The sequence below is a fragment of the Lepidochelys olivacea genome, assembly GCF_965140295.1.
Source record: "Lepidochelys olivacea isolate rLepOli2 genome assembly, chromosome: 6".
NCBI lineage: Eukaryota > Metazoa > Chordata > Testudines > Cheloniidae > Lepidochelys > Lepidochelys olivacea.
Window position 1 is genome coordinate 58,422,586 of NC_140416.1, and position 21,516 is coordinate 58,444,101.

The 21,516-nt window shown below is 42.5% G+C and overlaps 1 protein-coding gene across 9 annotated transcripts in view; it reads left to right on the plus strand.

Moving 5' to 3' along the window:
- The first annotated feature begins 5,520 nt into the window (after positions 1 to 5,520).
- Positions 5,521 to 21,516, plus strand: part of GPHN (gephyrin) — a 588,066-nt gene continuing 572,070 nt past the window's right edge. For 7 of the 9 annotated variants that reach the window (XM_084630610.1, XM_084630611.1, XM_084630613.1 and 4 more), the window contains exon 1: positions 5,521 to 5,659. In XM_084630610.1, coding sequence (XP_084486736.1) covers positions 5,596 to 5,659 — 64 coding nt within the window. In that variant the 5' untranslated portion in view covers positions 5,521 to 5,595. The remainder of the gene's footprint in view (positions 5,660 to 21,516) is intronic. The other 2 variants (XM_084630618.1, XM_084630617.1) reach the window with 2 other exon arrangements.

The window sequence follows — 21,516 nt, forward strand, 5'->3', positions numbered from 1 at the left end:
GTGGCTGGGTCGGGGATAGAGACACATGGGGGCAGTGGAGTGGGTAGAGAGACACATAGGGACGGGGGAATAGCTGGGGAATTGATGGGGGAGAGGGTACAGAGCCACATAGGGATGCAGGGGGTGGTGGTGCAGGGACACATAGGGACAGGGGAGTGGCTGGGTGAGGCACAGAGACACAAGGGGATGGGGGGGGTACAGAGCCACACAGGGACAGGGGGACGGGGTGCAGGGCCACATCGGGATGGGGGGGACTGGGCATCTGAGTGAGCATGGAGGGACAAATGGACAGGGGGGTGCAAAATACACAGGGGTGCAGGAACACATGGGGACAGTGGCAGATGTGCCTGACTGAATGGGAGAGGCTAGGGGTCAGCCAAGGTCTGCATGGGGGAAGCTCGCTAACAATCCCTCCCAAACCAACAAAAAAACTGTTCCATACTTTTCCCACCCATACCCAACAACCCTCCAAGTTCACACCCAGGCTCCTTCCCAGCAATTTACTTCCCTCTCCTCAGCTCCTCTGTTACCCCTGACTTCCCCAAGCCTTTGCTCTGCTTCTGAGGAGTGTGGGAAATACAGTTTTGAATTGTAGTTTAAATGAATTATAACTCAGAGTTCTGTATTAATATGCCTGTTTGAAAAAAAACATTTCCTGAATCTTTTTTGTTGTCTGTATTGTTACAGACAGATTTGCTGACAGATATTTTGAAATAAATTATCAGAAATAATGGAAACTGGTATGATTATACTGTGTTATTTTGAGAAATAAAATAGTCAGAATTTTGCAGAATTTTAAAATATTGTGCACAGAAATTTAAATTTTTTGTTGCGGAACTTTTAATTTTTTGGCACAGAATTCCCCCAGGAGTAACCAAACTCGACTATCCAGAGGACAAAGAAAGTCAGGTCATGGGATTGGGATATTTCTGGTGGACTTCTAAAGGATGAGTTCAGTAGGGCTGTGCCTATACTGCAAAACAATAGGGCTTGAAACCTGGGTCCGGGCTTGATTCAGGCTCGGACCCTCCACCCCCCCAGAGGGATACTGGTACCCTGAGTAAGCACAGAGTTAGACTTGAATCTGAGTTTGAACCCTGAGCTTACATTGCAATGTAGACATACCCATAGCAATCAGATGTGGAGCACACTGGGTTCTTTGTTCCAGTTCTGTTTGAATTGTGACTCAGGTGAGCTTTATGACTCAATCAGATGGATCACGCACTATTATAAGTTGACATGCTATGTAGATCAAAAAAGTGCCACCCTTATTGACTAAAAAGTACTTGAGGAATTGCTAAATGTGGTTATTATCAGGTTAAAAAATCAGAGGCTTTCTTTTGCTTTCAGTCTTCTTCAAAATTTCTTTTTTCTCTTTAAATTACAGGCAAAAACTCAGAAGTATCCCTTATGTTTCTTCACTGATCTATATATATGATGATATGGTTGTGCACTGGTGTAGTAATGAAACCAAATAAAAAGAAGCACCATGAAATATGCTGGCTTAGATAAAGAATAATAATTAAAAATTCACTTCCTGAAGAAGCTGTTCCATTGTACACTATTTCTATGTACAAAAAAGCATATTCTTGTCATTCTTGTTCTCAGAAGGTGTACAAATTATGGCATTGGCACTCTTGGGTCTCTGTTTCACTAGCATGACTGATGAGTTTCCCTTAGTAATTAAGTATTTGACATCAAGGAGGAAGGCATTGTATGCCTATCTTTGCCTAGAATGCTGACAATCACTAGTGCAGTGACAGGAAGATCATGGATATAAGATCTAGCAGAAGTGGGTGGTATAGCACTAAATTTGCTTTGCTCTGTCTTCTTTGGCAGATCCTTGAAAATTATGATGAACAACAGTGCTACTTCCCATATCCCAGGTGAGTACTCAAAGCACCTGGCTAAAAGTTATAAGATGGGCACCACCACTTCTCTGGCCAGAATGGGGACCAATCCAGGAGGCATGCTCTGAGGCTGCTTACTGGATTGGGTCCTGCATCAGCTTAGGAGTCCAAACATATATCATCCTCTAGTTTGTGAATTGCTCTGGGGTTTAGGTGATATATAGGCATCTAGACACCTAGAGAGATGCAGCAGTGTGCATGCCCCCAGCGTCTAAATGGCACCTAGGGAACTTTTACAGTGGAAAGTTAACCTATCAGAAAGTTCATGGATTGGAGTGGTGCCACACACAGGGACTGAAGTGCCTAACTTTGGAGAAATACTGGTGGATCAGGGGACCAACTTTACATCCAGGGTTATGCAGGAGCTATGCTCTCTACTGAAGATCAAGTCACTGAGGACCGCCGTCTATCATCCACAAATGGATGGATTAGTTGAGAGAACAAAATGCTGAAGGTGATACTAAGAAGATGGGGCCTCTGGTCCCAAGCATTGGGACCAGCTACTTCCTCCCCTTTTGTTCACCATAAGGGTGGTACCACAAGACTTCACCAGGGTCTCTCCCTTCCAACTGTTATAAGGCACCAGTTTCAAGGAATATTAGACCTCCTGTGTGAGGACTGGGAAAGGCAAGACCTGAAGGTATCCAACACAGCTCTACATGTTCTCCAATTAAGGGAGCACCTGAAGAAGCTAGGGGATTTTGCTCTTGAAAGCTTTTTTAGGGTTCAGCAGGCACAAGAACAACCATGCAGCCAAGGTGCACACCTACAGACCTTCCAACCCAGTGGTCAAATATTGTTACTCTTCTCCAGCATGAAATCCAGATTGCTAGCCAGTGGACAAGGGCATTTTGAAGTGATTGCCAGGTTGGCCGAGTAGACTCCAAAGTCCACCTGCCCCACTCCACCCCTTCCCTCAATGCCCCACCCCTGCCCTGCTTCTTCCTACCCCTGCTCTGCCCCCTCCCCTTCCCACACCCACCCAGTTCTGCCCCTTCCCTCGAGCACCCTGCGGCCTTGCTCCTTCCCCCACCCCACAAGCGCCTCTTGATACTGCGAAACAGCTGATCCATGGCAAGCACTAGGTGCTGGGAAGAAGGGGAAGGTGCTGATCGGCAGGGCCCCCCTGGCGCGTGGGAGGCACTGTGGGAGAGGAGGAGGTAATGATGGGGGGCTGCCGGTGGGTGCTCTGCACCCACTATTTTTTCCCTGTGGGTGCTCCAGCCCCAGAGCACCCACGGAGCCGGCGCCTATGCTGCTGAAGTCCCATCATTCTTGTCTGAAAACCCGATAGTTCAATGCGCTTCTGTTAGATTGCATTAAATTTTTAGAAGTCTATGTGTAATCCACACACCTCCTGGGTGTGGTGCTCTGTCCCATCTAGTGCACTTAGAGCAGGGATTCTCAAACTGGAGGTCGGGACCCTAGAGGGATTCACGAGGATAGTACATGGGGGGTCGTGAGCTTTCAGCCTCCACCCCAAACCCTGCTTTGCTTTCAGCATTTATAATGATGTTAGATAAATAAAAAAGTGTTTTTAATTTATAAGGGGTGTTGTACTCAGAGACTTGATATGTGAAAGGAGTCACCAGTACAAAAGTTTGAGAACCACTGACTTAAAGAGAGATTAATGAGTCTGCTACAACTTAGCTAACTGCTACATGGCTTTTAGCTCATGCAGTAGAGGCTCATGCATTTAGTTCTAGAGGTCCCAGGTTTGTTCCTGCCTGCTGGAGACCAGGGTCTGTTGGTGTTACATATGCAGCTTGACATGTACCCAGTTCCAGGGGACAAGATATTGAAACATTTAGGATCTTTTAGGTATGTATCAGTACTTTAGATCTTACAAAAGGGTCTTGGCTGGCCCCTTGTTGCCTGTGTCACAAGAAAAATCAGCCTTCTCAATACCTTTTGGGTTCTTCCACTTCAAGACAGTGCCTTCTCTTGTGTGGAGCAGTTGCAGTGTTTCAAGATTAATGGATAGAATATTCATACCCAAGGGGGCAAAAATAATTTTCCTAAGGAGGGGGCCTAGGTTACCTGTCAGGTAGCAGAGATTGGTGGGATCCCACCTTATGAATGCATTGCATTCCGAGAGGCACATGGATATATGGGGTTTTCCTTTTCCTTCCTTTTTATTACCACCCATGTCCTCACTGAGCCACCATCTCTCCTTCTGGAGTGGCATTGGAAGCAGAAGAGGTGGAGGAGGAGGCATGAGAAAATGGCAGCCTAGCATTCTGGGAAATGTTCACATAAAACTGGCTTACATATAGAAAAAGAATTGGAGGTAACAAAACAGAAAGGCTTAATGTACACTCTGGATTCAGGTTTGTCAGGAAGGTAGGTAAAACACATTTTTATTAACGGCATGAGTACACAGCTCAGTCTATGGGGGTCAAGCTTCTGGAAACCCTGGATAGATTCAGAGCTTTAATACAGGCATAAGGATAGTTATGACCATATTAATATCACATCATTATTAATTTACATGATTGTAGCTTGACCTTCTTCTGGCCATGGAACTGAAACTGGTGATCTCAGCATTCAGATTTAGATAAGAATCTGGAAAAAGATCGAAAGGATTTGGCTTTCTAGTCAAGTCACTAGTCAAAGTATGTGGTGTGCCACATTTCAGCTGCATATGGATGTTAGTGTCTTTCCTTATGCAATCAGACTGAATTTTATAAAAATACAGTTTAGTTTTATTTATAAAGTTAATTGTGTGCTGTTCTGCGTGTATGCTAGGGGAGACAGTGAGACAATTTTGGCTGTGGATTATACATAGCTGTGTCTTATTTTTGTCAGCCCTGGTTGGTGAGGAATTGCTTTCGAAGACCCGGTCTACATTTAAAAATTAGATCAACCTAGTTACATTGCTTGGGACTGTAAAAAAATTAAAGCCAAGTGCTGGAGTTACTTTGATCTAGCCCTTGATGCAGATGCAGATGCAGCTAGGTCAAAGGAAGCAAACAGACACGGGAGTCTCTCTTTTTTTACCGTTTGGAAATACCCATATCGGTTGACATACAAATGAAATCTCAGTGAATTAACCTGAACTGAATTTGAATAGGTGCAATGCAGGTGAGGGCAGTACAGCTCGGTGCAGCTTATGTGTGGCAGTGGAATGCCGATGAGCGTGGTGCATTATGGTTAGCATTGCACGGGCAGCTGCAGCGCAGGTGTATGTAGTGGAATGCCGGTGAGTGCAATACAGGCGAGTGCTGTAAATATATTATTTGCACAGGTCAGCTAATGTACATTGATGATCTGCAAACATGTAAACAGCGGTGCTTTCTGGCTGCTCTGAGTGACGGCACAGGCACACGCATGAAATCTCTCTAGCTAGGCAGCGAGCAAGGCACAATCAGGCCAGTCCGCTCACAACACCTCGCTGCAAATCTATGCCTCGGCGGTAGATTGATGCTGCTTGAGTCCGGTACTGCGGGTTGGTCGTCTCGAGCTCATTCGTCCGCGTTGTTGGCTCCGCCCCACGCTAGCTTCGCCCTCCCTTTCACGCTGGCTCCCTCCTCCTCACGGGTCCTCCCTCAGGCGAGCTCCGCCCCTCCGCCGCGCGGGCTCTGCCTCGCGCTCCTTCCCTCCCCCCCCACCTCGCGCCCGCGCCGCTCTCGCGCTCCCTTTCCCCCTCCCCCCCCCAGTCAGTGCGGTGGCTGCGCTGGGAAACATGGCGTCGGAGGGGATGATTTTAACCAACCACGACCATCAAATCCGCGTCGGGGTCCTGACAGGTAACGGGCCGCGGCCGGGCACGGGGCGGGGAAGAGCCGGTAGAGGGTCGGTGCTCCCTGTCAGGCTGCCCCGCGGGGCGTCCCAACGGCTGTCGCCTCCCGTGACGGCGCCGCCGCGCGGGGCGCCATAGCCGCTCGCCAGTGTTTCTGGGCCCAGGCCTGGGTTTGGGGGCTCCGGCCAGAGGGGCGGCCCCGGCTGCCGGGGCTGTACGCGTAAGGCCGGGGGGAATGGTTTGGGCGCCGCTGCCACAGGCGGGCGGGCTGCTCCGCGCTGCACTGGGGATTGGCCCGTAAATAACCTGAGTTGTGGGGTGGGGGAGGGGAGATGGCCGGGCCCCGGGATTATTACAGGTGCAGCGGTGCCTGGGATAAGTGTCTCTTCGGCCAAGCCGAGCTCAGGGGAGGTGGACCTATAGTTCTCACCCGGGCGGGAGGCGAGCCCCCGGGAAATGCCTCTGAGCGTGGCGCGCACGGCGCAGCAGGCACCTTTGCAGTGACTCTCTCCCTTCCCTCCTGTGTCCTTTACTTCCAGGAAGGTGGAGCGCGCCTGTGTGTGGGCATGTATGGTGCTGCTACTTATAGCGCACGGTTGATCCTTTAGTAATCTCATGGTACATTACATGCTATTGCTGTAAAGAATGACTTCTAGATCCATAGTGTGTGTTGCAGCTTCGTGGTTTATTTGGCTTTTGAGGTTGTATGGCCTGATGTAGTGTGGAGATTCAGGCTCCTGATTGAGAGCCACACGCCTAAAGCCCATGAGGGTATGCCTTTTTAGGGAGAATAAATCTGAATTTGTGGGTGCAAAGATACTAGAGATATTTATATCATGTCCAGTTCAGATAGCTTTTAGCAGACGTTCGAGAAGGGATAGATGTTAATGAAAAGCTGTTTTATGAACACATTGACGAGTCTATAGGTGTTCGGGATGGGAAGGGATAAATTAGCAGAAGGGGGAGCGAAGAGCTAATCACAGAGTTATTTATTGAGCTTGGTGATGTTAAATAAGAACAACCCTGCCTCTTCTCTTTTTAAAAATGGATTGTATTTGTCTGTGTTCTTGTCGGTCCCAGATATTGGATGAGGGTGTGTTCTGCCTATGAATGTCCTACTGGACGCTCCCTTGGGTAGGGAAGCGAGTCTGAATGTGACATGTAGAGGGAAACCCCCGAGTCTGATGGTACGCTGTTCTTTCCTCCTGGTGCTGAAATTGTCAGCCCACTGACTTTCACCAACAGTACCCACCAATAGAATTAAAGGATTAGAACAGGGACAGGAATTTCAAGCATTACTGCAAGATTATTGTGGCAGAATATAAACCTCTAGAAAACTCCACTGTAATAGTAATCGAAAAGTAAATCTGTAGTATTGGTTTCACAATTTAAACAATCAGCTCGTTCATAATGACATAAGTGGTTTGACAAAGTGTGAAAGTCAAATTGCAGGAGTTCATACCTTTCTGTTTGTGCCCTAGGATACATAAACACAATTTAATTTTATAAAACTTAAAGTATGGGGAAGGAGTATGGCAATTATAGAATATTAATTGCATGTTTTGTACATTTTTATGTAGCTTAGATTTTTCTCCGTGTTGATTGGTGATTTCTGGTAGCTTGCATATTTCTTTTAGAAACTAAAAGTCTAAAAGTTTTAGTATTTGTGCATTTTAAGGAAATGCAATATAAACCATAAGTGATGCAACAATTTCTTAAACAATTGTTTAAGTGGCTTGAAATAACCATATGATATCACAAAGATCTGTTCTCTGTTACATATCTGTGATTATAATTCCTGTCTGACTATTAAATTCTTGTACTTGTTACCATAAATTGTGGTTGCATTGAGAAGGGTACAGGGCCTGTCTTTAAAAAGCAAACACACCTGTCCTTGTTCCTTAAATCCATGATTTTGAATTAAAATATTCAAGGTTGCACTAAAGTGTTCTTTCCAGTGATAAGAGATGGTTTATGTACTGAATAATTTTTAATAACCCTTTGTAGTTTAGCCAGTGGACTTTTTACAGACTTCCAGTCAGAATTTATACAAATATATTATTTGAAAATAATATCATTGGCTGAGCTTCATTCTCTTCTCTGTGGTGTTTCTGTTTATCCGTTGACAGCTACTATTTGCACTTTGAGGGTTTTTGTCCTCTGGATGTTTTAGTTATCTTCTCTCCAGCTGTGAATTCAGCAAATATAGTATGCGGTCTATTGAAATTTCTCATAAAAATGAACTAATAATTGTATGTTGGATAATTTCTGAAAGAATAAGAGTAGGAAGAGAAACATTAAACATAAGCAGTATTTTTCTGGTTTAGTCTTTCAGATTCATTCAGGAATTAGAAATCAGATAATTAACTTAGCATGGGCTTTTTAGCTTTCTAATTAAGATTATATCTATATATTTGTTTCATTATCAGTGAAGTAGTAAAAGTACATATGTGTATGTTTTATCAGTAGAGTCGTAAACACTTCTATTCCTGTCACACTTTGAACTGTACATTTAGAAATGTTATATTGCATATAGAATACATCATTATCGCTCCTTTAAAATGGTATTCAAATAGAATTTAAATGTACTGTAAAAAGTAACTGGTTTATATTGATTTGTCAGGAAAAAAGGTTACATCTACTTCAGTGGTTTTTTTATGTAGTAGTTGCTAATAGATGTATTTTACATGTGTTTTGCTTATTGTAGATATTGAAGGTTGTTCAATAATAATGTCAAGTGAATATTTTCTACCTTGTAACTTGAATCAGTTCAAATAGGCTTTTAGAATACTTTCTGAAAGTGATCATGGTTTGTATATCTTCAAGAGTGTGTATTGCTACTTTTAACAGTTTGCTATTTAAAAATAAATGTTACTTTTCACCTCTCTGTTCTTACTGCAAAAATTTATTACGATAGAAATTTAGAATGTAAAAAGATTCTGCTGTCTGTATATGTGAAAGCATATTTGACATTGACATTCAAAAATATACAGAAAATGATGTCTTGATATCTTAGTCTTATATGCTGCATTTATTGCAATAAATACCATAGTTGTCAAACTTTTTATTGGCTAGGGGTCAATAAGAAGTGGGTGTATACAGAAGCCACTGTCTCAAAATCCAGGAAGAGTCTCTTTGAAATGTAGAAGCATATTGTGCATTGTACAGCATTCGAAAGCTGACTTTCACATTTTCATTCACATTTACTGCTGTGTCTTTATTCAAAAAGCTACAGCCTTGACCCTACTCACAGAAATATGGACAAGTCTAAACACTGTTGATAAAATACAGAACTAATAAACTAGGGCAGTATTTCCTATATGGACAGAAAACCTCTTTAGCTAATGGATAGATAATTGCTTTCTAGTTTTTGTATAGTGTGCATTCCAAGACATTTCTTAGTGTTAAAAGTATGCAACCTCAGAAATATCAAATAATGTGCCATTGTTAATGCAGTGTTGAAGTTAAAGAAAGTGATCACACAGATTAATTTCAAAATTTCAGTTTCCTACTTGATCTGTGTATTTATGGTACACATTGAACAATAAGTCTTTATATTTGCTTTGTTCTCATGGGGATAATACAGCAATTAAAAGGTCCTCATAGAATCATAGAAATATAGAACTGGAAGGACCTCGAGAGGTCATCTAGTCCAGTCCCCTGCACTCAAGGCAGGACTAAGTATTGTCTAGACCATCCCTGACAGGTGTTTGTCCAACCTGGTCTTAAAAATCCCTGATGATGGAGATTTTACAACCTCCCTAGGCAATTTATTCCAGTGCTCAACCACTCTGACTGGAATTTTTTCCTAATGTCCAACCTAAACCACCATTGCTGCAATTAAAACCCATTGCTTCCTGTCCTATCCTCAGAGGTTAGGAAGAACAATTTTTCTCCATCCTCCTTGTAACAACCTTTTATGTACTTGAGAACTGTTATCATGTCCCCTCTCAGTCTTCTCTTCTCCAGACTAAACAAACCCAATTTTTTTAATCTTCTCTCATATGCCATGTTTTCTAGACCTTTAATAATTTTTGTTGCTCTTCTCTGGACTTTCTCCAATTTGTACACATCTCTCCTGAGATGTGGCGCCCAGAACTGGACACAGTACTCCAGTTGAGGTCTAATCAGTGCGGAATAGAGCAGAAAATTACTTCTCGTGTCTTGTTTACAATACTCCTGCTAATACATTCCAGAATGATGTTACACTGTTGACTCATATTGAGCTTGTGATCCACTATGACCCCCAGATCCCTTTCCGCAGTACTCCTTTCTAGGCAGTCATTTCCCGTTTTGTATGTGTGCAACTGATTGTTCCTTCCTAAATGGAGTACTTCGCATTTGTCCTTATTGAAGTTCATCCTGTTTACTTCAAACCATTTCTCCAGTTTGTTGAGATCATTTTGAATTTTAATCCTATCCTGCAGTGCACTTGCAACCCTTCCCAGCTTGGTATTGTCCACAAACTTTATAAGTGTACTCTCTATGCCATTATTTAAATCATTGATGAAGATATTGAACAGAACCAGACCCAGAACTGATCCCTGCTGGACCCTGCTCATTATGCCCTTCCAGTATGACTGTGAACCACTAATAATTAGTCTCTGGGAACAATTTTCCAACTGGTTATGCACCCACCTTATAATAGTTCCATCTAGGTTGTATTTCACTAACTTGTTTATGAGAAGGTCATGCGAGATTGTATCAAAAGCCTTACTAAAGTCAAGATATACCACAATCTACCATTTTCCTCCCCCACCCCCCATTCACAAGGCTTGTTACCCTGTCAAAGAAAGCTATCAGGTTGGTTTGACACGATTTGTTCTTAATAAATCCATGCTAACTGTTATTTATCACCTTATTATCTTCTAGGTGTTTGCTAATTGATTTCTTAATTATTTGCTCCATTATCTTTCCGAGTGCAGAAGTTAAGCTGACTGGTCTATAATTTCCCGGGTTGTCCTTAATTCCCTTTTTATAGATGGGCACTATATTGTCCCTTTTCCAGTCTTCTGGAATGATTCTGACTTTGTCCAAGCAGGAGAATCCCTTTCAGGGAGAAGGGACTAGTATAGTTCTGTTGAGCATGAGCTTTGGCTTCACTAACATTCAGCGTGCCAGGTGGCTTCCCTTGGAAAAATAATATGTGGGAGAGATGCTGTGAAATTGATCAGTTTTAGTCAAAGATTGCATTTATATATTTTTAATAGAACTACTTATCTGAAACTGTACTCCTTTTGCCACCCCACCCCCCAAAATATCAGAATAGACCAAAGTTTTCACCTTCAGCTTCCTGATCTACATACCTGATATAAGTAGTAGATCGGTTACCACTAGTGCCAGAATATCATTCTGGGCATCAATCTTAGGAAAATTTTTGAATGCAAGGATCTTGATTGAAAAAGGAAAGAAAATAATACACTGTCATAAATATAAAGGGAAGGGTAAACACCTTTAAAATCCCTCCTGGCCAGAGGAAAAACCGTTTCACCTGTAAAGGGTTAAGAAGCTAGGATAACCTCGCTGGCACCTGACCAAAATGACCAATGAGAAGACAAGATACTTTCAAAGCTGGAGGGGGGAGAGACAAAGGTTCTCTCTGTCTGTGTGTTGTTTTGCCAGGAACAGAAAAGGAATGGAGTCTTAGAACTTAGTAAGTAATCTAGCTAGATATGCGTTAGATTCTGTTTTGTTTAAATGGCTGATAAAATAAGCTGCACGGAGTGGAATGTATATTCCTGTTTTTGTGTCTTTTTGTAACTTAAGGTTTTGCCTAGAGGGATTCTCTATGTTTTGAATCTGATTACCCTGTAAGGTATTTACCATCTTGATTTTACAGAGGTGATTCTTTTACTTTTTCTTCTATTAAAATTCTTCTTTTAAGGACCTGATTGCTTTTTCATTGTTCTTAAGATCCAAGGGTTTGGGTCTGTGTTCACCTATGCAAATTTGTGGATTTTTATCAAGCCTTCCCCAGGAAAGGGGGTGTAGGGTTTGGGAGGATTCTGGGGGGAAAGACGTTTCCAAGTGGGCTCTTTCCCTGTTATATATTTGTTAGACGCTTGGTGGTGGCAGCAATAAAGTCCAAGGGCAAAAGGTAAAATAGTTTGTACCTTGGGGAAGTTTTAACCTAAGCTGGTAAAGGTAAGCTTAGGAGGTTTTCATGCAGGTCCCCACATCTGTACCCTAGAGTTCAGAGTGGGGGAAGGAACCTTGACATACACACCGTGCCTAGAGAGAATGTGATCATGTTCTGAAGTCTCTAATCAGTATTAGCCCATTCTGTATTGTATTTGACGATGGTAGTCATATCCTGTGCCCTAACAAAAAGTGGTACCATGGCTGGGGCTATTACTTTGCAGTAGGAATCCTTAGCCGATGAGCAGAATCCCATCTCTTCACTTGGTGCGGGAGCCCTCAACCTTCAAGCAGGCTGCCTGAGCAAGAGTCAGCTTCACTGAAGTAAGTGCTATTAAATCAAGCTGCATTTCAACCTCTGTGCAGCAAATGGGTAACACAGACACTGGAGTTGTCTAATACCTTTGCCAACCAGAACATCTCCAAATTTTGCAGCTGTTTCTGACATAAATCTCATGCTACTGGTTTTGGCACTGAAGATTCAGCTGCCTCTGCACCCATCTTTTTTACTATAGTGGCCAAATCCTCATTACCACCCTGGAATACTATCCCTGGAAACCTAAAGATTGAGAAACAGTTGTTGTTCTGACTAACTCATTGAGTCCCTCCTTCTCTTAAAGACAGGTTCACCTTCATTTCAGCCGTTTATGGTATGGTAAACTTCTTTCACATTGATTTTTCTCTTAGAAATATTTCTGGCAAAATGATCACACCTCGACTCTGGGTTGTCTCTCCAGTCTTCTCTTCAATTTCAAGTTGCAGCCTTAAGTACTGTCAAAGGTAGAATTGGTGGCTGTTCATTATGGTCCCTCTTCTTAGCAAAAAGATGCATTTGAGCAGCCACTTATCTGAAACCTAGATTCAAATCAGTGGCTCCTCCCAGGAGCCTCAGATAAGTCTCAAGAGTGCTAATTGCCTAGATTCCCATGGATTTACGGATCTTTAAAAGAATGCTCCTTGTAACCATCTTTTCAGCTAAAAGAGTAGAGTTTAGGCCCTTCTTCATTTTTGCGGAGGAGTCTTTCTAAATTCACGGAATGTACTGCTAAGTGCAGTTGTGAAGTGAGAAAGTTAACAAAAGCCTGTAGGTCTTGCCTCCTTCACTATGAATTTTGCAAGTTAAAAACTGAACATATTCAAAGGCTTGCAAAAGAATTGCTCCCTCCTATGGAACTTGTGAAGAGTGTGGGTTTAAGTGATGCCATGGTATCTCTCAAGTAGTGAAATACTTTCACATAACTCCTCTCACTTTGCCCCTCCCATACATGGAGTCTTAGGTCTCATGATTAATCACTGAAAAGTCCAAGTAATGTAAGTGGGAAAAAATGTGTTAATTTTATTGTCATAATGGTTTATTATGATTGACTTAGACTAAAGTTCTCTTCTCTTAAAGGTATGTGTTTTAGGGCCTGTTCCTACTGCTATTGGGATAAAGGGAAAAACTTCCATGGACTTCATTGGTAACTCATAGGTCTTGTCAGCACTGTGCTATAGTGCGGACTGTGGGGATATTAATTGCAGAGTGCACCAAAGTGTTGTACTCTGTCTGCCCTGTGTGAATGCTGCTGGCATGAATGAAAAGATATCTAATTCATGTTAACATAGTCCTGTTTGAAAGAGGACTACGTTAATGTGAACTCGATACCTTTAAGTTTGTGCCAGCAACATCCACGTGGGCTAGTTGTAGTGCAATACTTCGGTGCACTCTGCAGTTCAGATGCTCATAATCTGCACTGTAGCATAGTGTAGACCAGGGATTGGCAACCTTTGGCCCACAGCCCATCAGGGAAATCCACTGGCAGGCCAGGACGGTTTGTTTACCTGCAGCGTCTGCAGCTCCGGCCGATCGCAGCTCCCACTGGCCACGGTTCATTGTTCCAGGCCAATGGGGACTGTGGGAAGCAGCAGCCAGCACATCCCTCGGCCCACGCTGCTTCCCACAGCCCCCATTGGCTTGGAATGGCGAACCGTGGCCAGTGAGAGCTGCCATCGGCTGAACCTGCGGACGCTGCAGGTAAACTGTCCCAGCCAGTCAGCCAATTTCCCTGATGGGCCACGTGCCAAAGGTTGCCGATCCCTGGTGTAGACATAGGCTTAGTCAGCAGTTACGTACTGTAAAATTTATTTTCAAAGAGCAGCAGCAAGACATTTGTAGTTGCAGTCCAGGGGTTAGAGAGACTAACTACAAACCTAATTTAGCTGCAAATATAAGTGGCCTATATATGCCAACAAACTTCAGTGTTGCTCTCTGGTGTTCTACAAAATGTGTAAATATATTTTAGTGTGTATTTCTTATACAAATGATGTTGAAGTGTTTGGCAAACGTAGTACACTACTACAGCATGCTGTATATGTATCTTAGATTGAAGAAAAATTGTATATTTCAGAAATAGGATGTGATTGTTTAGATTTTTTTTTTAGAGTGTATCATGATTATGCAGAAGAGGGCAGTGGCAAGGAGGCACATGAATCGTTAACTTTGGCATTTCCTTGACTTTTAGGTACTTAACTGCATGATCTTAATATTCTAATATTTTTTTAAATAATGGTTGTATTTTTTTAGAATTTTGAAAACTATACATTACTTGGAAATACAGGTTTTTTTACAATTTTACTTGTGATCTTATTTTGACGAGACTAGAATGTGACTAAATTAAAGAGATGTACAAATGTAGCTGATCACAGAAGGCAAGGGAAATAGAACCGTAAGGTATCATTTCAGGGTGATTCAGTTGGGGTCTGTGTTTGGTTCACTGATTAAAGATTACTGTTTCAGTATATACTATGCAATACAGACAATAGTGTGCATGTATATTAAGCAGTATCTTAAATTGCCATATTTTAAATAGTAACATTATGAAATGGGAGGGTGGAAAAACACTTGAATGACTAACCTGCTTGTACCACTAAGTAATTTGCTAGTAGCAGGGTCATGTCAAGCAAACATACTAATGTAAGTTAAAAACATTAAAAAAGTTAGCCCTAAAGTTACCATTTTGGAGATATTTTATTGAACAATAGGCAACCAGGTTATATAAGCAAGTAGAATTACAGTATTACTACTTTCTTGTCCTTACAGGGCTTCCCCATTTGTCAGCAATAGCCATAAAGTCATTCTGGTTAATTTGACTGTGCCCAGAGGTCTTATGGGTTCCTGTATCCCTGGGCATGATACTTTGTTGGTAGAAGGATGGAGAAGTGACCTTCACTGTCCCTCCCTGTGTTCTTCCCATATTGTGCCCATGTGGCAGCAGAGGATCACAGCTGTGTGACTGCTGTTTCCTAGATACACTGCTGCTTCTGTGGCTTAGTAGGAGCAGTGGTGTCCAACTAGAACTGGATCAGCTTAATTCTGTTACTGTTGGAGATAGGTTTCAGAGTAACAGCCGTGTTAGTCTGTATTCACAAAAAGAAAAGGAGTACTTGTGGCACCTTAGAGACTAACCAATTTATTAGAGCATAAGCTTTCGTGAGCTACAGCTCACTTATGCATCTGAGGAAGTGAGCTGTAGCTCACGAAAGCTTATGCTCTAATAAATTGGTTAGTCTCTAAGGTGCCACAAGTACTCCTTTTCTTTTTGTTGGAGATAGGAGGAAGGCTCTACTTGCAGTGCTGCACACCTTTTAGGGGAGTGTATGGACGAAGAGCTGTGCATCTTAGAGGATCACATTCTATTGCCTGCTGCAGAACTGACCCAGGGAGGTCCCCAGAATGTCACAGGAGCAGGTTGGGGAGTGGACAGGGGCCAGGTGGAACAGGTGGCTCCTCAGCTGGGCTGCACAGGAGTGGATTGAGGCAAGGCAAAAGGACAAGTCCCACAAGGGTAAGAAGTCTCCCTGCATAGCTTCTTGAAAGGGCATCAAATCACCTGGATAAATGGCTATAGATGAGGCTGTGGAAAACAAATCCCTTTCTACCTATACCACTCAATGTTCTCTTCCTCCCTTCACAGGATTTCTACTGTGAGAACACAGAGCCAGACCAGACCCCAAAAGCCAGGCTGTTGCTAACAGACCAAAAGGCCCATATTGTCCATTCCTTTCCTCTTTCCCATCCCCCCTTCACTCTCCCCCCCCACCTCCCCAGGTGGGTTACCTGGTCTTCCCCGTGCTCTGGACTATTTAGTTACCTGTAACTGGGGTGCCTCAGGACTTGTCAGGATGATTGCTTTTGCCTCCCTGAAGGGCTACATCACTTCCTTACTTAGAGAATCAGCTAGGATGAAACAACGCAAGTCGAAGGTGTTCACACAACACAGTTAGACAGCTTCATCTGGAGCTTAGTTTTTTCCCTGCCCAATTCATCATGGGCATGCACGATAATTCAGGGATCTTGGACATAGTATAAAGGGTGAAAAAACTCTAGGGTCTCTGTATGCTACCCATTGGAGCCTTCAGAGGGACATCTCTCCCTCTCTGAATTTGACAAATCAGGAAATAAGAGCAAAAACATTTCAGGAAAGAAAAAGTTTTCATCTGCATCTATATCTAATAAGAGGAGGAAATGGTGTGTGTGTGTGAGAGAGAGATTGATTGATTGATTCCTTCTTCTACCAAGGGTGTTCCTAAAACTAGTTTCCAGAAAAACAAGGAGCAAGAGGTGTAGACACTTCTCATTTTCCTTTCTTTCCTCCATCTCTGATTCCCTTGTTTGCAATCACATAAGCATAACAGTTCCAAAAGGGACAAAAAGAGTCTAAGAAACTGTTAGGGGTTTTCAAAATCTGTTTCATAGGAAGATGAGCCCCAAAATAAGTGTCTCAAGGAGGAGTATTTTGAAATTATTCTTAAGAAGCTAGTCAAGGGACTACGTATTCTGCTGGATGATTTCACCCAAAAAAGGAAACATTGGAGGAGGTGGAGAAGGTGTGTAGCAGGGCCATGGTCAAATACGTATTTCTGCTCAGGATCAAAATCAGATCCATATATCTGTCTATGTCCTCTTCTGGAGAACACGCATTTGGGAAAATTCTACAGAAGCAAAGCATCTAGAAAATGTAGCTAAGAAACAATATAATGTACACAAATCTAAATCTGGCTGGTTACTCTCCCTAAAATGGACACCGCCTTCTCTACTCTGATTAAGATATGGCAATGCCAGTAGAAGGTGAATTTCTCCTGTGGAACATGGCAGTCAGGAACATATCAGAGGAGAAATTTTGAGGACACCTCAGTTTTCCTACAGCTGTTACCTCCACCTCTTTTACTAGGGCCATCATGGCTTGGGTGGATTTTCTCTCTGATACCATCACTCTCAAGATTACAATATCTTTTGATCTAGAAGCCATATTGAGAGATTTACTCAGCAGTGGCCTTCATGACAGACACTCCAGTTGATTGACTGACAGATACAGTGTAGGAGCAGTGGGTGTAACTCAGCACCATGTCACTAACTTCGGCTTTAAGACTATGGAAAGCAGACCTTAAAGAAAAATAAATGTGAGTCAGTGGACTACACTGGAAGTTAGACTCTTTGGTGAGTCTATAGATCAAGCAGCAACTGAGTCCTCTGGTAAAGCAGAAAAAGAGTTTGTTAGCCACAAAAACCTCCAGAAGGGATTCTATATTATTCTGCAAAAAGAAAAGGAGTACTTGTGGCACCTTAGAGACTAACCAATTTATTTGAGCATAAGCTTTGGTGAGCTACAGCTCACTTCATCGGATGCATACTGTAGATCCTGGAACTCTTTTTGCTGCTATTCAGCAAAACAGGACAGGAAGGATAACCAACCAGCAAGAGGTAGTTAGAACAAGCCAAGAGGCTTTGAGAGGTCAGTGAGACTTCACAGAGGAAACTTTGCCTCCTCCAAGCAAGCATACTTACAAGGCAACCCCGTATAGTGTGGGTCCTTGGAAAGAGAGCAAGTTGCAGGACTTCTAAAAGGTTGGGTATGCCCATGTTTGACAGATGGGTCTTATATCTAGTTATTTTGGGTGTCACCTTAGAATTAAATGCAGTTCTGAAATTTGAGATTTTTTTTTTGTATCTTCAGCATTGTCCAATCCATTGGAACCCCAGAGTATGAAGATGGCTATAGATCACCTACTTCTGCTTGGAGCAAGAAGCTCAGGGACTCCATGCTTTTCCTAGTTACCCTAGTGTTCTGGGGAAGGCAGGACAGTTCTCAACCTGACATTCTCAAAAACTTTTCTATGGAAGCCAAAGATCAGGAAGAGGACTTAAAGTCCACCTTAGCAGTGACTGATGAAAAGGACTTCCTGTCATTGATAGACTTGAAGAGATGCCTATCTGTGTGTTCCTATTCAATCTTTCTAGAGGAGGTATCTCCAGTCTGCACATGACTAGCGTTACCTCTACGTGGCTTTACCCTGAACTGCTGATCATTGTTTTGCCATTCCTTAGACAGCAAGGGGTTCATGTATGCCTATTTTAGATCTGATCATCAGTAAGGCAAGAGCAAAGTACTACATCTCAAAAGGAAAAATCCAGCACACCAATACAAGATGGGGAATAACTGGCTAGGCAGCAGTACTGCAGAAAAGGCTCTGAGTGTTATAGTGGATCACAAATTGAATGAGTCAACAGTGTGAAGCTGTTACAAAAATGTAAAAGTGATTCTGGGATGTATTAATAGGAGTATCATCTAAGACATAGGAGTTAATTGTTTTTGGGCACACGCTTTAAGAAAGAGGTGAGCAAATTGGGAAGAGTGCAAAAGAGAGCAACAAAAATAAGAAGTTTAGAAAATGCGACCTACAAGGAAAGAATTGACATGTTCAGTCTAGAGATGAGAGGGCAAAGGGGGGACATAAGTCTTCAAATATGTAAAAGGTCATTATAACGATGATGGTAATCAGTTGTTTTTCATGGCCAGCGAGGGTAGGACAAGAAATAATTGGCTTAGTTTGCAGCAAAGGAGATTTAGATTAACTATTTGGAAAAACTTTCTACATATAAGGGTAGTTAAGCACTGAAACAGGTTATCTAGGGAGGTTGTGGTCACTCTGTCATTGGAGGTTTTAAAGAATGGATTAGACCAGGGTTTCTCAAACTTCATTGCACCGTGACCCCCTTCTGACAACAAAAATTACTACACAACCCCAGGATGGGGGACCAAAGCCTAAGTACTTCTGATTCCCACTACCCCGGATTCGGGAGCTGAATCCTGAGCCCCACTGCTCTGGGTGGCGTAGTGGTCAAAGCTGAAGCCCAAGGGCTTCAGCCCCAGCCGGTGGACCTGTAACCCTAGCCCCACCACCCAAGGCTGAATCCCTCAGGCTTTGGCTTTGGCTCCGGGCGGTGGGGCTTGGGCTTCAGCCCCGAGCCCCAGCAAGTCAAAGCCAGCCCAGGCAACCTCTTTAAAATGGGGTTGCAACCCACAGTTTAAGAACCGCTGGATTAGACAAATATCTGTCAGGAATGGTTTAGATTAGGGCTGTCAAGCAATAAAAAAAATTATTCGCGATTAATTGTGCTATTAAAAAATTATTTGTGATTAATCGTGCTGTTAAACAACAATAGATACCATTTATTTTAAATATTTTTGGATGTTTACTACATTTTCAAATACATTAATTTCAATTAAAACACAGAATACAGAGTGTACAGTGCTCACTTTATATTTATTTTTTATTACAAATATTTGCATTGTAAAAAACCAGTGTTTCAATTCACCTCATACAAGTACCGTAGTACAATCTCTTTATCATGAAAGTTGACTTACAAATGTAGAATTACGTTAAAAAAAACTGCATTCAAAAATAAAACAATGTAAAACTTTAGAGCCTACAAGTCCACTCAGTCCTACTTCTTGGTCAGCCAATCACTCAGACAAACAAGGTTGGTTACAATTTGCAGGAGATAATGCTGCTTGCTTACTTGTTTACAGTATCACCTGAAAGTGAGAACAGGCGTTCACATGGCACTGTTGTAGCTGGCATTGCAAGATATTTACATGCCAGATGCGCTAAAGATTCATAGGTCACTTCATGCTTCAACCACCATTCATGCTGATGATGGGTTCTACTTGATAACGATCCAAACCAGTGCGGACTGACACATGTTCATTTTCATCATCTGAGTCAGATGACACCTGCAGAAGGTTGATTTTCTTTTTTGGTGGTTTGGGTTCTGTAGTTTCTGCATCAGAGTGTTGCTCTTTTAAGACTTCTGAAAGCATGCCCCACGCCTCAGCCCTCTCAGATTTTGAATGGCACTTCAGATTCTTAAACCTTGGGTCTAGTGCTCTAGTTATTTTTAGAAATCTCACATTGTTACCTTTTTTGCGTTTTTGTCAAATCTGCAGTGAAAGTGTTCATAAAACGAACATGTGCTGGGTCATCATCCGAGACTGCTATAACATGAAATATATGCAGAATGCGGGTAAAACAGAGCAGGAGACATACAATTCTCTCCCCAAGGAGTACAGTCACAAATTTAATTGACACATTTTTTTAACAAGCATCATCAGCATGGAAGCATGTCCTTTGGAATGGTGGCTGAAACATGAAGGGGCATATGAATGTTTAGCATATCTGGCACATAAATACTTGTAACGCCGGCTACAAAAGTGCCATGCGAACACCTGTTCTCACTTTCAGGTGACATTGTAAATAAGAAGCAGTCAGCAGTATCTTCCGTCAATGTAAACAAACTTGTTTGTCTTAGCAGTTGGCAGAATAAGAAGTAGGACTGAGTGGACTTGCAGGCTATAAAGTTTTGCACGGTTTTGTTTTTGGGTGCAATTATGTAACCAAAAAAAAAAAAATCTGCATTTGTAAGTTGCACTTTCATGATAAAGAGATTGCACTTCAGTAACTGTATGAGGTGAATTGAAAAATACTATTTTTTTTTATCATTTGTACAGTGCATATATTTGTAATAAAAATAATACTATAAAGTAAGCACTGTGCACTTTGTATTCTGTGTTGTAATTGAAATCAATATTGAAAATATAGAAAAACATCCAAAATATTTAATACATTTCAATTGGTATTCTATAATTATAAGTGCGATTAATCACGATTAAATTTTTTTGAGTTAATCGCATGAGTTAACTGCAATTAATTGACAACTCTAGTCTAGATATATTTAATCTTGGCTCAACATGCAAGGATGGACTAGATGGTCCCTTCCAGACCTGCACTTCTATGATTCTATGATTCATCCAGCTAGGAAGGTGAAGCATGTGACTAAGTGACCAGTGTGCCCCTTGTGGCACAGTATTGCATAGCAGGCTTTTCTCCTTTAGCACCACCTGCTGACAGCCTCTCCTGGTGGGCCAGGTCACATGTAGTCCTGGACCTTCTGAGGTAAATCAATATTCCAACAAATAACAGTCCATCTCCCTCACATTGGGCCTTCTGTCCAACTTTGGACTCAGTCTTTATGCCTTGCCAGAGGGGTTCCACTCCACTTTTTTCAATGGGCCAGTAGGGGAACCCAGACCCTCCCTCTCCACTGGATTCTGGTCCAAGGACCCTTTATTAAGCAGTCAAGGCCTCTTGACACAGACCCCTTGCCAGTTCCCTGGATCACATCCTACCTTGCCCTGTCTTGGGCCTTTTTGTCATAGCAGGTTCACAGTATATTGACTCTTCCCTTTCTAAACTTCTTCCATGGGCTTGCTGCAGAGCTTTCTAGCGCTTTCTGCCATCCAGCTAGTTCTGCTACTGGAGAGTTTTCTCTACTCTCCTAGCAGGGCAGTCCCTAACTTTGTTGGAGTCTTCCTATTCCCTGCAGGCCCCTCCACCAGCATAGAGATT